This window comes from Chiloscyllium punctatum, chromosome 45 (genome assembly GCF_047496795.1).
Source record: "Chiloscyllium punctatum isolate Juve2018m chromosome 45, sChiPun1.3, whole genome shotgun sequence".
Taxonomy (NCBI): Eukaryota; Metazoa; Chordata; class Chondrichthyes; order Orectolobiformes; family Hemiscylliidae; genus Chiloscyllium; species Chiloscyllium punctatum.
In genome coordinates this window covers 45,124,727-45,137,988 of record NC_092783.1, presented here as the reverse complement: position 1 = coordinate 45,137,988, position 13,262 = coordinate 45,124,727, and the positions used below count along the sequence as shown (strand labels likewise).

Sequence of the window (13,262 nt, the reverse complement as noted above, 5' to 3'; positions counted from 1 at the left end):
CTCAGTGAATTGATGAATAATTTTGCTGAAATGTCGCTATTATAGTATATTATCACTCAATTTTTTTGTGATTATACTATTTTTCATTTGCATTCCTGGCAAGTGTTTACCATGTGAGTATGAGTCAGGCTTTCAATTCAATGCCAAGCAGGGTATTTGTTTTTAAAATGTCTTTATGCACATCAAGATCAGGGATGCTGCTGCATGGATTTGAAATGACTATAGACAGATAGAAACATTATATATGTTGGTGATGCCTAGATCCATACACCAAGGTCAATACTAAATGACTTTTTATCTGTTGTATCCCTCAAAATGCTGAGCTTATATTGTAATTATTGTCATGGTGAGCTGCCACATAGAGTTCCTCCTGTAATGTATGTTTTAGATGACATCTGATCAGCATAATTTTTAGCTACAGTGCAATACCATTTGATTACAAATTAATTTTTTTGCTAAGCTATTCTCACATTGCCTTTTAATGTATAACGTTTGTTGACAGCTGGACATAAGTTTATTCTATGGACCTTTAACTTCTTATCAGGTCTGCAAGTTGTACAACTTTCCAAATTACCATTCAGATGCATTGATTTTCTTCCCCTTTTCTTAGATACAAGATGGTAGGCAGAGACTATCGACAATGTACAGCTGAGGGATGGGTTGGGAACGTTCCATCTTGTGAACGTAAGTCAGATTTCCCTCTTTTGTAAAGTAATGTTCTTGCTTGTAGCAATTCATTGAGCTGTTGTCAATGAGTTATCCTATAATGTTGGTTGACGTCCAAGTATCATTTGCTCCAGCATTTTGCCAACCTCTGCCTTGCATTTTATACATTTCCAGGGACCACTGCCCTGGGCCCTGTCTCCTGTGTTCGCCATGCAGTAGAGATGTCTTTCTTGGGACTTGGAGCATTAATATCAGCAGTCACCATTCATAATGTCATAAGATACTGGTAGTGCTGCCAGCAATGGAGAGCCACCTCTGGCTTTAATAGCATGAAAGGCCCACATTGGCCACCTATGCCTGAGGGCCCTTAAATCAGATTGGGCTCTCTGCATGTGGATGTGATGTGGGCTTTCCATTGGTTCATCCATTGATGTTGAGGACCTCTTTCCTAAGAGTAAAGCTGACCATGTTGTTTTTGGATTTCTTGTCATGATTCATGATGTTCAACACAGAGACTAGTTTCAGTCAAGAATAGAGAATTAGAGGAAATCTTGTATTAGAAATGCAAGAATTCAGAAAATGAATACCAAATTTATAGAAATGTCATTGTCTACAATTGTGTACTATTACATCTTCATGAAAAATATCTGTGACTGACAATGATAAATTATTTCTGGGCTTTGGGTTCTTATAACATTTCTAACTTTTCATGTTTTGTTTCCTTTATAGCAATAAACTGTGGTAACCCAGGTTCACTTCCAAATGGATATTATAAAGCATCAAATTGGACAGTTGGAAGTAATATTACCTTTTATTGTGACATTGGGTGAGTATTCAAAATATGTTGAGTAATTTTAATTGTTCTTTGCTTTATTGTAAATTTATAATTTAGATGATTTCAAATGATCAAATCTTCATCATTTTTCTGATGAAATCCTTTCATGTTAACAGGGAGGGAGGCTTTTGTTTTAGTGTTCCACCAGCAATGTAAAAAATAAATCAATTGTACTGATCAAGGTATGGGACAATAGTGGTGCAATAGAAATATTAATGCACAGACGGAACAGTTCATTTGACAAATTTCATAATCTGATTTCAAAAGTGGTGTTCATATCTGCTGGATCTTCAAAAGTTTTAAACTACTGTATACCAGATGTCAGTGCAAAGTGAGCTTTATTCTTCAATGTTTCTCCTCTGCCCTGTACTCAATATCGTGTTCAAGGAGCAATTTTAGTTTAAGCTACACTGCAACAGCATTTCATTCATTTTGAATGTTCTGCAGTTTTGTATTGTTTTTATAAGTAGTTTGTTAAATAATGTTTACTCTGTGAAACTTCGATTTTTTTACCTTGTCAGTGCGCTGGCACACTTTTTCAGTGACTTTTCATGTCTGAACAAAAGTGGCTCTGTTTTTCTTGTAGATACAAAATTATTGGCAGAAATTATCGACAATGTACAACTGAGGGTTGGGATGGCGAGATTCCATCATGTGAATGTAAGTGATATTTCCCTGTTTTGTAAAGTAACTGACCTGCGTGTCTGTACAAAATGTCTGAGTCATTTCCAATTAACTATTGTATACCATGGGTATATAGCCAAGTTTTGGATCTAGCAAACATCCCTGGAGCGGACCTTAAAGTATCAACAGCTTCAACAGCTACCACACCTCATTTTATGGCTGATAATAGAACATGGTCAGCCTATGTCATAAATGGATGGTTTGCTAACATTTTGACTTGGGATTGCTGGTGAAAACTGATGCAATTCGATTTTGTTGTTTTGTAAACAGATAGTGTCCTGTTATTGTGAGATAAAGCAGATTAAGAGCAAATCTAGCCATTTTATTGCTGGAATAATGAAAACTGAATTCTTGAGGTTGCGTGGAGTTTCATTGCATTCATATTCTTGTGAATTAAATGAAAGGAGCTGATGGAGGTTTTGGAGTTTTGTAATGTTTCTATCTTTCATTGTATTTTCTGTGCAGCAATAACCTGTGGTCACCCTGGAGCGATTCTGAATGGGCATTATAAGGTTTTAAATGAAACAATTCCAAATAAAGTTATTTTTTATTGTGACTTTGAGTGAGTATTCTGTAAATAAATTACTGAACAAATATTAGTGATCGACACTGTTGCTTTAATTCTGTAATTTTGAGAACTTCAGATAGCCATCTCTCAGGCATGACATTTGTGATGATAACTCAGCATCAGTGCTGTACACATTATATGATGTTTCTATGTTATTGTTGTTGGAATAGCTATACTATTGCAATGAAGGAAATACTGAATCCATTAATGATCCCTGGATACATTATCTGAGATCAACATTGGACATTTGTGTCTGCTCGTTCTTCATAGTACAGACCTTTGTATTGTAAATGAGCCTTAAAGAGAGATAGAGTTATCAATATAACTTATATATGGTCAGAGTATAACTTTTCTTTATCAAATCAAATTGATGCATCTGCAGACCTAGTCCCCTATTTTATGTTTTATGAAGTTATTGCTATTTTGATGTATTCATTTCTCTTTGATCCTTTGGAAGTCTAACTTGATCAGAGTACTAGAATTGCCAAATGGTTTGTTTCTCTTTTTCTAGATACAAGATGGTGGGTGGAGCTTATCGGCAATGTACAGCTGAGGGATGGGATGGTGATGTCCCAACCTGTGAACTAGCAATAAACTGCGGAAACCCTGGTTCAATTCTGCATGGATATTATAAAGTATCAAAATGGACAGTTGGAAGTAATGCTACTTTTTATTGTGACATTGGGTGAGTCTTCAGGGTATAACTCACTGAATGATTTTAATGAAGCACTGTGCTATTGTAAAGTAGTAATTGAGACAGTGTTTGATGACCTCATTCGTTGCATTTCTCATGGAAGCTCTTCATATTAACTCTTAGCGAGGCTTCCTTCCTATGGGTTCAAACATCAAGGTAAACAAAACCATTGGTAATTGTCAAGGTGGAAATTGTTAGTGTTGGAATTTTAATTTTAATGTGAAAATAGAACTGTTAGATCTATTATCAGTAGGAACATCCATAAGCCAGGCCACGAACCAAATGTCCTTTGATGATATTTCTACAAAATGTTTAACTTATGTTAGAGTCAGCAGGACATTGAATTAGAATTAGAATTAGGTTTTATTGTCACATGTACTCAAGTACAGAGATACAGGAGTACACTGGAAAGTGTACAAAGTTGCCATTTCGGGTGCCAATTTTGGTACAAAAATGCTTAGGTGCAAAATCTTAGGTGTAAATTAGAAAAATATAGGAATAATATTAAAAGTTAGCATTATAATCTTTCAAAGCAGATAGGTCTGCACAGGGCTTCACCTTGAGGTCACGAGTTGTCGGTGGGCCTCATTTCGAGTCCACACTGTGTTAATGTTTTGCATTTGCACTGTACTTTTATGAAGTTTTTTTTAAACAGAAATGCAGCTGCATTTGATTCCTATTTCATTGTTCTGTTACCCTGGAGCATTGTTTGATTTATTTTTCTTTGTTGACAGTTGAATAGATTTTTCTTTCATGATCCTCAGAACTCCTACATAGATAATGACACTTTTTTTTCAGTTAATCTTCATGTCAGATGACCAGTGGCTTGCCATTTTTTTTTAGATACAAAATAATTGGCAGAAATTATCGACAGTGTACAGCTGATGGTTGGGATGGTACGGTTCCATCCTGTGAATGTAAGTTATGTTTCCTTTTTATATTTCTCTATTTTGTAAAGTGACTGGGCTGCATGTCTGAAAAAAAAATGATTGAATTAGTTACAGTGAGTCATCATGGCTCATGACCAAATTTTTTTTCTTACACTGTTTTGACATTCTTAAACCTGGATTTATTTCTTTGAATCAGAGGGAAAAAAAAGTATTCATTGCTTTTTCATTCACATTACATTTAGAAAAATCATTGCAGGTATCCTAAGCAATGACCAGTTATCAAATCGTCCCTACTTTTTCCAGAAGAATATATTTTTCTACCTGATCACCATGTTAATTTGGAGTAAAAAACTGAATTTTGGTGGGTGAAAGAAAACTTAGGAGGTACTCATTTTAGTTGCATTTGGAATTAGCAATTTGGGTCCATAGAAATTAAAGGCACAGGAAATTATCCAATCAATGCTAATTATCCATGTTTAAATTATACAGAGGGTAGGGGTCTGAATTCTCATTCCTTTGTCTGGTGTCAACCAGATTTGAGTATTGTGGGGCACATCTAGGGTTTGCCATCAGGGGACTTTATGGATTGTTGTCAGCTATATCTGGGGAAAGGAGGGAGTGTTAACAGCTGGGCCCAGGGGTCAGTCCTAACAGCCATCCCCATGAATTCTCAATTGTGGAATTGGAGAATTTCATTGGTCTGGGCCGGGCAAAGGTGTCTGCTGTGAGATGGTCAAAGCAGAAGACTGATAGAGTTGTGGATTGAAAAACTTGAGAGCAATTATTCCTGAGCCCATCAGATGTCATTTGAGCCTCAGATTGAATGGGACGTGTGTGACTCTCCCTTGACTCAAATGCTGCAGTCTTGTTATGGCATTCCCTCATTGTCAGCCACACAATGGCCAGTCATGGGGCCCAGTGTAAGAAGGGAAGCCCATTGAAAGCAATTTCAATGCCCTTCCTTGTGACTCACTGCACACAATTCTCTAGTGACTAATCCCACACATCACCGTTCCAACCCCTATTCACATCATCATGTCCTCAGATTCAAATGAAATCCTTTTTCTGGGTCCTGGTGCATGAATGGCAGCAGCTATCAATTATAGAGACACTTCCAGCAATGTTCTGCTGCTTAGCATTGGCTCAAAAAAATGGATACGTAATATATATAATGATGATTTGCTGTTGAAGATTGGTGCAGGTCTGTTTATATTGTTTTGCAGATGGACAGCAGCTTGTTATTCTGAGGTTTTACAGATCAAGAAAATGTTTTCATTTTGTATTGCCATATTCCTGAAAATGGAATTTATAATTTGGGATAACCGGATTTTGTTGTCAATATCATTGTGCTATTCATGTTTGTGTTAAATATTTCAGTGAAAGAGTTTGTTGTTGAGTTTGGAGTTTTGTTTCAAGCTAATAAGTAATAGAGTCATAAAGCATGGAAACATACCCTTCAGTCCATGCCAAACATAATGCCAAACTAAACTATTCCCACCTGTCTGCTCCTGGCCCATATCCCTCCAGACTTTTCCTATTCATATAAGTAATCAAACGTCTTTTAAACATTTGTAATTGTACCCACAGTCACCACTTCCTTAGGACGTTCATTCCACATGCAAACCACATTGTGTAAAAATCATTGTCCCTCATGTCTTTTTTAAAACTCTCTTCTCGCACGTTAAGAATATGTTCCCTTGTCTTGAAAGTCCCCATCCTATGGAAAAGACAACCACCATTAACTCTATTATACCCTTTATTATTTTATAAACTTCCACCAGGTTGCTTTGAGAGTTTGGTTTAGTGCATCGCAAAGATCTTCACCTTGTCATAACATTTCCTAAGACGTGTATAAATATTACCAGATCTCCCTGATCCTGCAATCCTTTTTTATGGTGTCATTTACTTTTAGTTCAATCATCAAACTGCCTGATTGAAAAAGCCTACAATATGTAGAGCTCACTAAGACACTTTAACCATTCACCTGAGGCTCAAGAATCAACATTATCTTATTGTATTTCCTGTGCAGCAATAACCTGTGGTAACCCTCGGGAGATTCTGAATGGATATTATCAGACACCAAATGATACAGTTGGAAATAAAGTGTTTTATTATTGTGACTTTGGGTGAGTGTTCAGTCAATAAATTAGTGAAATTATTTTGTTGGAAGTCTATTATTTTAATGCTATAATTATAACAAATTCAGATTGCCATCTCTGGTGCATGACATTTCTGATAGGAGTTGAGTATATGGGCTGTGATTGGATTTTCCAGTTTAGTGTTGAATTGAGAATTTTGAAAATAAGAGCTATTTGGAATATTATTGTGCAGTTGGAAATGATGAATGTGTTAAAGGTCCCTAAATGAATAATCTGAAATCAACACTGGACATCAGAGTCTTCTGGTTTCTCAACAGATTAACTTATATTGTACATCAGCTCTAAAATAAGCTAGACACATTAATATTTCTCCTGTGCACTGTCGCTTGATCAAGTCTGACCAGCCCTTATTATTTTAGCAAAAACAAAACTGTATCTGATTCATTCATTAATCTGTGGATCTCATCCCATTTTTAAAGATGTTTCCAAGTTTGTTGCTATTTAGGTAGATTTTTATGTCTTTGGACCTTTTACATTTAGTCAGTGAATGAATATTATCAAAGTGACCTACAGTTAATGATACAAGTGTTTGCTTCTCGTTTTCTAGATACAAGATAGTGGGTAGAGATTATCAACAGTGTACAGCTGAGGGTTGGGATGATGACGTTCCATCCTGTGAACGTAAGTTATATTTCCTTCCTTTATAAAGCAACTGATCTGCTGGTCAGTGCTAACTGATTTGGCCTGCTTCCAATGAATTTTTTTGTAGTGTTGGTTGGTATCCAAACTTTCTTCCCTTCAGTGGTCTGACATCTTGTAGATTGGAGTTATGATTTCCTGGAATGGGAGAGAACATTAGCTCAAAGCTTTATTCAGTGTTGCATATTAAAGTATATAGTGTGTGAAATGAGAAATGACCAGCCAGCAAATCAATCCTGCTCCCTCTAAAGACTTTACTCTTTTGTTCTAGCTCAAATGATAGTGTTGGAATTAGGAGTTGAGTTCTGGTGTGAAATGAGAAGTTCAAAGCTACTAATGTTAATGGGGTACAAGCTGATAGACAGTGGTTGGAGGGACTTTGGGATTTCAGGGGAAGAAAGTGGAAGCCAAAGGCAAAGTATAATCAGTGTTCCTAGTCCATTAACATTTTCTTCCATCCTTATTTGAAGATTCTACTATGACTTTACCACACTGAATTAGTTGTCTTCTTGCAACCAAAGGGCAAGTTACATTAATTGACATTTGAGTGAAATTAAAAGACTTTATTGAAGCAACTCAACAAAAAAGGTGTAAGGTTTGGTGGTGCAAATCAGGTAATACTGAGGCAAAACAGGTAATACTGTGAAACTGGAAGTAAGTAAGTTTTTGAGGTGGATGTGAACCTTTGAAGATATTTCCTCATTTTTGTGATCCCATGCCCTTGAAATAATGGAAAAGTTTAAATTAATGTTTTTGAATAAACTTTATGACAGTGAATAATGTTCATAGACACATGTATACCTCTGTTCCTCCTTGTCTCTTTGTTTGTCACCATTTAGTAAGTAAGTTAGTGAAGATTGATGCTGGTTCATGCATAGTGCGACTGAAGCAAAGGCCCTGTTGTTTCAAAGTTTTGTGAACTAAGTGAAAATCCTCCAATTGTGAAAATTAATTTACTAAGTAAGAATAACTTGGTATTGTGGACAGGTTTTTTGTAGCTATTCATCTTCATGCTAAGTATCTGTGAAATGAAAGAAACTTGCAGATTTTGAAGGTTTGTTACATTTCTACCTGTTGTCATTTTATTTTATGTTCAGCAATAACCTGTGGCAACCCTGGTGAGATATTGAATGGATATTATAATGCACCAAATAAGACAGTTGGACATAAAGCTACCTTTTATTGTGATAGTGGGTGAGTATTCAGTAGATAAATTATTAATAGATTGTATTACTTTAATGTTGTGATGAAAGCAATTTTGATGCCTGTCTGTATCTTGATCTTGATATTTCTGATCATGTCACTTCATGTCATTCAGAGTAAGGCTGATTCTTTCATTACTTGATTAACTTAATTTTGTAAAGGAATATAAAATGTGATGTGACTTGGCAAACATTTGGCAAATAGAGTAACATTTGGGAAAATGTTCACCTTTTAGTTGATTGCTTGATGTTTTAAAAATAGTTTCTTGTTATTTTAATAGACTTTTCCTCTTTTGACCTTGGAATTCATGCTTGGTTAGTAAACTGGAATATTTTGTCAGTTATCCAGAAGAACAATGATAACAGGTGGTTTTATTTTACTAGGTACACAATGCTGGGTAATGGTTATCGGAAATGTACACCAGAGGGTTGGGATGGTGAGGTTCCATCCTGTGAATGTAAGTTATATTTCCCTGATTGGTAAAGTAACTGGCCTGCATATCTGCACCAAATGATTGATCCACTTTCAATAAATTATAGTACAGTGTTAGTTTATGTCCTAGTTTTATTCCATACAATAGTATGACACCATATAACTTTGAATTCTATCCTTTTGGGATAAGACAAAAATATTTTTTGCTTTAATTCACATTGAATTGAATTGAATCATTCCTGAACCCATGACAATATGGTGGAGGCTTCGGGTTACTCAAATTTATCAAATTTATATTTCAAATCAACAGGAATTGTTAGTTCATCTGTAGGAGATCTAGGAGGTAGACTTGGAAGAATCTGTACTTAGGATTTTATTTAACTTCATCTCAGCATGCCTCTTGAAGTCCCTGAAGATAGTGGGTATGTTGGCATGGAGATATATGGGCAAAGATTGGTGAGGGGAAGTGTATGGCAGGCTTCACTTCCCCTCACCAATCTTCGAGGGGAAGTTAACATAGGAGCTATAAAGGAACATGGGAATGCATGGAGTGATATGATTTAACATGGACATTTTGAGGAGGCCATGAGGTCATGAGTATGGGCATTGGTTGCCATGGAGGGTAGGAGGGAATTGCAGGATAGATGGATGACATAGTTTGTCGTGGTTGGAGGATGGGATGTGTGTGGGAGATGAGGGAGAATGATCATTGTGGGTTACTAGATTTTACTGAATTTATTATAATTAGGATCTAATCCAAGAGAACCAAGACCAAGCTTACAACCAGTCAGCTTTGGAACTTTGCAGCTGACTGGCATTCTCGCAACTGTTTTTGGAAGTTAAAAAAGAACTAAAGAACTGCAGAATTAGAAATCAGAAACAAAATCATGAATTTGAATCCCATTGTGGCAAATGGTGAAATTTTAATTCAATAAATGGAAACTGGGAAGGTTAAAAAGATGTTACACCAGGAAGCTAAAAAGTTAGCTAATAAATACTGGTGAAATCAGAGATGTCCACAAGGCAGAGGTTTTGGAGTTATGTTGCATTTCTCTCTTCTCATTTCATTTTCCATGCAGCCATAAGTTGTGGTAACCCTGGGAAAATTCTGAATGGACATTACAAGGAGGCAAATGAGACACTTGGAAATAAAATTATTTTTTATTGTGACTTTGGGTGAGTATTCAATCCATAAATTACTGAACAGATTTTGGTGATGGACAGTACTATTTTAATGCTATGATTAAGACAACTTCAGACAGTCATCTCTCATGCATGACATTTCTGATGCTGACTCAGAATGAGAGCTCTGAGTGACTATTCTAGTTTAGCATTGAATTCACTATTCTTCTTCAAAAATTGATATTGCTACAATGTTTCTATGATGTTATTGCCGGGGTTGCTATATTAATGCAAAGATCGAAGTACTGACTATACTAATGATCCCTGGTCCATTATCTAAGATCAACATTGGATATTTGTGTTTGCTGGTTCCTCATAAATGATTAAATCAGCTCTAAAGAGAGCTAAGTGCATCAATATCTCTCCTGTGCATTGTAATTTATATATAATCAGAGCAATTTTTTATCAACTCAAGTGTATTTGTTTCCTTCATGAATTTGTGGACGTAGTACCATGTTTTATATTTTATAAAGTTTAATGAAATTTTGATAGGTTTATTTTTCTTTGGACCTTTAGAATTCTACCTTGGTCAATCAACTAAAAATTCAAATTAGCTTTCCAGTTCCTAAAACAAATGGTTTGTTTCTCTTTTTCTAGATACGAGTTGGTGGGTAGAACTTATCTTCAATGCACAGCTGAGGGGTGGGATGGTGATGTCCCATCCTGTGAACGTAAGTTATATTTCACTGTTTTGTAAAGTGATTACCTTCTTGCTAATGCTCATTGATTGACTCACTTCAATGCATCACTTTCAGGGTCGATTGGCATCCAAATTTTCTTCCCTACACTATTTTGACATTTGGAATTCTGATTTATTGTAATGGGAAGAAACATCTGTTGAATGCTTTAATCAACATTGCATTTTAAAGGAACAAAATGAGGAAATGAGAAATGACCATTTGTTAAATCAACCCTGCTCTTTCCAGAAGATTTTACTCTTCTGCTGGAGTTCAAATAATAACGTTGGATCAAGAACATGGCTTTTGGCATATGATGAGACATTAATGAGTTTTTAATGTTAGTGGAGTGTGACTTGGCAGCAAATTGTGTTTAAGGCATGGGAGATCTGTAGGAAAGGAAAAGTTGAGTCAATGTTCATGATCCATACTTTAATCATTCCCCAAATCTCTTCTCTTCCTCTTCCATTCCATTTAAAGAAACTATGATGTCTGTGCCTGACAGATTTAATTGTGTTAAAGTTGCCAAAACTGTTGCATCAATTGATACTTAAGTAGTAGAAATAGATATTAATGAGTGACAAGAATGGCGGATGATAGTGGCGATGATGCTCTGGAAATGGAAATCCATGATTTTCGAGGTGTATTGGAGAGTTTGACATCATTTCATCACTAGTTTTGCATGTCAGTTCAAGGAAGGAGAGAGAGAGAAAATTGTGAACTGTGAGTCATTTAGTCTATTGGTAAAATGCTGAAATTTTTAAGGATGACTTAACAACGCACTGAGAAAGTCATAATGTGATGAGAACAAGTCAACACAGTTTTTCTAAATGGTAATCCTATTTTGAATATATTTTCAGAGTTTGGGAAGATGTATCTATTGGGGTAAATATCTGGCTTCTAGTCAATGAAGAATACATGGATTTTCAAAAAGCATATTATAGCATGTCACACAAGGTATAGGCAAGATAACCAAGATAGGGGTTCATGAAGTTGTTACTGTGAAATTCATCAAGGCTCCTTAGACAGTACATTTCAAATCCCAGCCATATCATCCCTTGCTAGCACAGTCAGAATCCTGGAACTTCCTCCTTAACAGCATTGTAAGTGTATCTGCACAAAATCTACTACAGTCATTCAAAAAGACCATATGGTTTTCCACCTTCTTCTCCAGGATGATTAGGGATGGGCAATGAATGTTGTCCCAGCCAATGAAAGCCACATTCCCTAAATGAACAAATAAATTCACATTGATTTCATTTTGCATCTTTGCCTGGGTTTTCAGTGACACTTAAAATACCTAAAACTTGTAATCTCTCACCATTCAATAAGTAGCTGAAGGTAGAGTCATAGAGATGTACAGCATGTAAACAGACCCTTCAGTCCAACCCGTCCATGCTGACCAGGTATCCCAACCCAATCTAGTCCCACCTGCAGCACCTGGCTCATATCCCTCCAAACCCTTCCTATTCATATACCTATCCAAATACCTCTTAAATGTTACAATTGTACTAACCTCCACCACTTCCTCTTGTAGCTCATTCCATACACATAGCACCCTCTGCATGGAAAAGTTGCCCCTTAAGTCTCTTTTATATCTTGCCCCTCTCACCCTAAACCTATACCGTCTATTTCTGGACTCCCCGACTCCAGGGAAAAGACTTTGCCTATTTACCCTATCCATGCCTCTCATAATTTTGTAAACCTCTATAAGGTCACCCTCAACCTCCGACGAACCAGGGAAAACAGCCCCAGCCTGTTCAGCCTCTCCCTATATCTCAAATCCTCCAACCCTGGCAACATCCTTGTAAATCTTTCCTGAACCCTTTCAAGTTTCACAACATCTTTCTGATAGGAAGGAGACCAGAATTGCATGCAATATTCCAACAGTGGTCTAACCAATGTCCTGTACAGCTGCAACATGACCTCCCAAAGATGGTATAGGTCACCTCGTTGTGTTATTGAAATCAGACTGAGACCTAGTGTAAGGTATTGCAAATTGAGAGGAAGGCTTGCATTGTATTGCCATCATTTTGAAAAATGAGTTCAAAATCAGGCTAATTTGTTATAATTGGCAATTTTATTGTGTCTGTTCATCATCATTTTAAATATCTGCAAAACAAAATGAAGAGAAGAGTGTACAGATTTTGGTGTATTGTAACAGAACTACATTTCTCATATTTCCTCTGTAGCAATAACATGTGGTTACCCTGGAGAGATCCTAAATGGATATTACAGTGCTCCAAATAAAACATTTGGAAATACGGTTCATTTTTATTGTGATATTGGGTGAGTTTCAGTAAATGAATTATTACATTCTTTTGACTTTCTGATCTAGACAATTTTAGGTAACCATCCATCTACGGATCTTCACATTTCTGATAAGAACTCTCCATGATAGCAATGAGTAAGCCTGCTCTCTTCACTATTCTGTGAAGGGATGTTGATAAGTTAAGTGACTGGGATACAAATTTGGTAGATGGACAATAATTTGGAAAGTGTTTGATTTAAGTTTTTTTTATTAACAGCTTTTAAAAAATAATTTAATGTAATTTTCCTCTATGGAGCTTCAATTCTTATCTGGTCAGCACATTCTTATATTTTCCTATTTAACCTTTAAGTAACTGATGACA

At 36.1% G+C, this 13,262-nt stretch overlaps 1 protein-coding gene across 1 annotated transcript in view; it reads left to right on the top strand.

The window, feature by feature from the left end:
- The window catches only part of LOC140467077 (complement receptor type 1-like), a 217,952-nt gene that overhangs the window by 184,521 nt on the left and 20,169 nt on the right, over positions 1-13,262 (top strand). Inside the window, exons 79-91 of the mRNA XM_072563137.1 lie at positions 611-684; positions 1,396-1,492; positions 2,088-2,161; positions 2,651-2,747; positions 3,265-3,438; positions 4,291-4,364; positions 6,367-6,463; positions 7,044-7,117; positions 8,233-8,329; positions 8,722-8,795; positions 9,850-9,946; positions 10,550-10,623; positions 12,822-12,918. Coding sequence (XP_072419238.1) covers positions 611-684; positions 1,396-1,492; positions 2,088-2,161; positions 2,651-2,747; positions 3,265-3,438; positions 4,291-4,364; positions 6,367-6,463; positions 7,044-7,117; positions 8,233-8,329; positions 8,722-8,795; positions 9,850-9,946; positions 10,550-10,623; positions 12,822-12,918 — 1,200 coding nt within the window. The remainder of the gene's footprint in view (positions 1-610; positions 685-1,395; positions 1,493-2,087; positions 2,162-2,650; positions 2,748-3,264; positions 3,439-4,290; positions 4,365-6,366; positions 6,464-7,043; positions 7,118-8,232; positions 8,330-8,721; positions 8,796-9,849; positions 9,947-10,549; positions 10,624-12,821; positions 12,919-13,262) is intronic.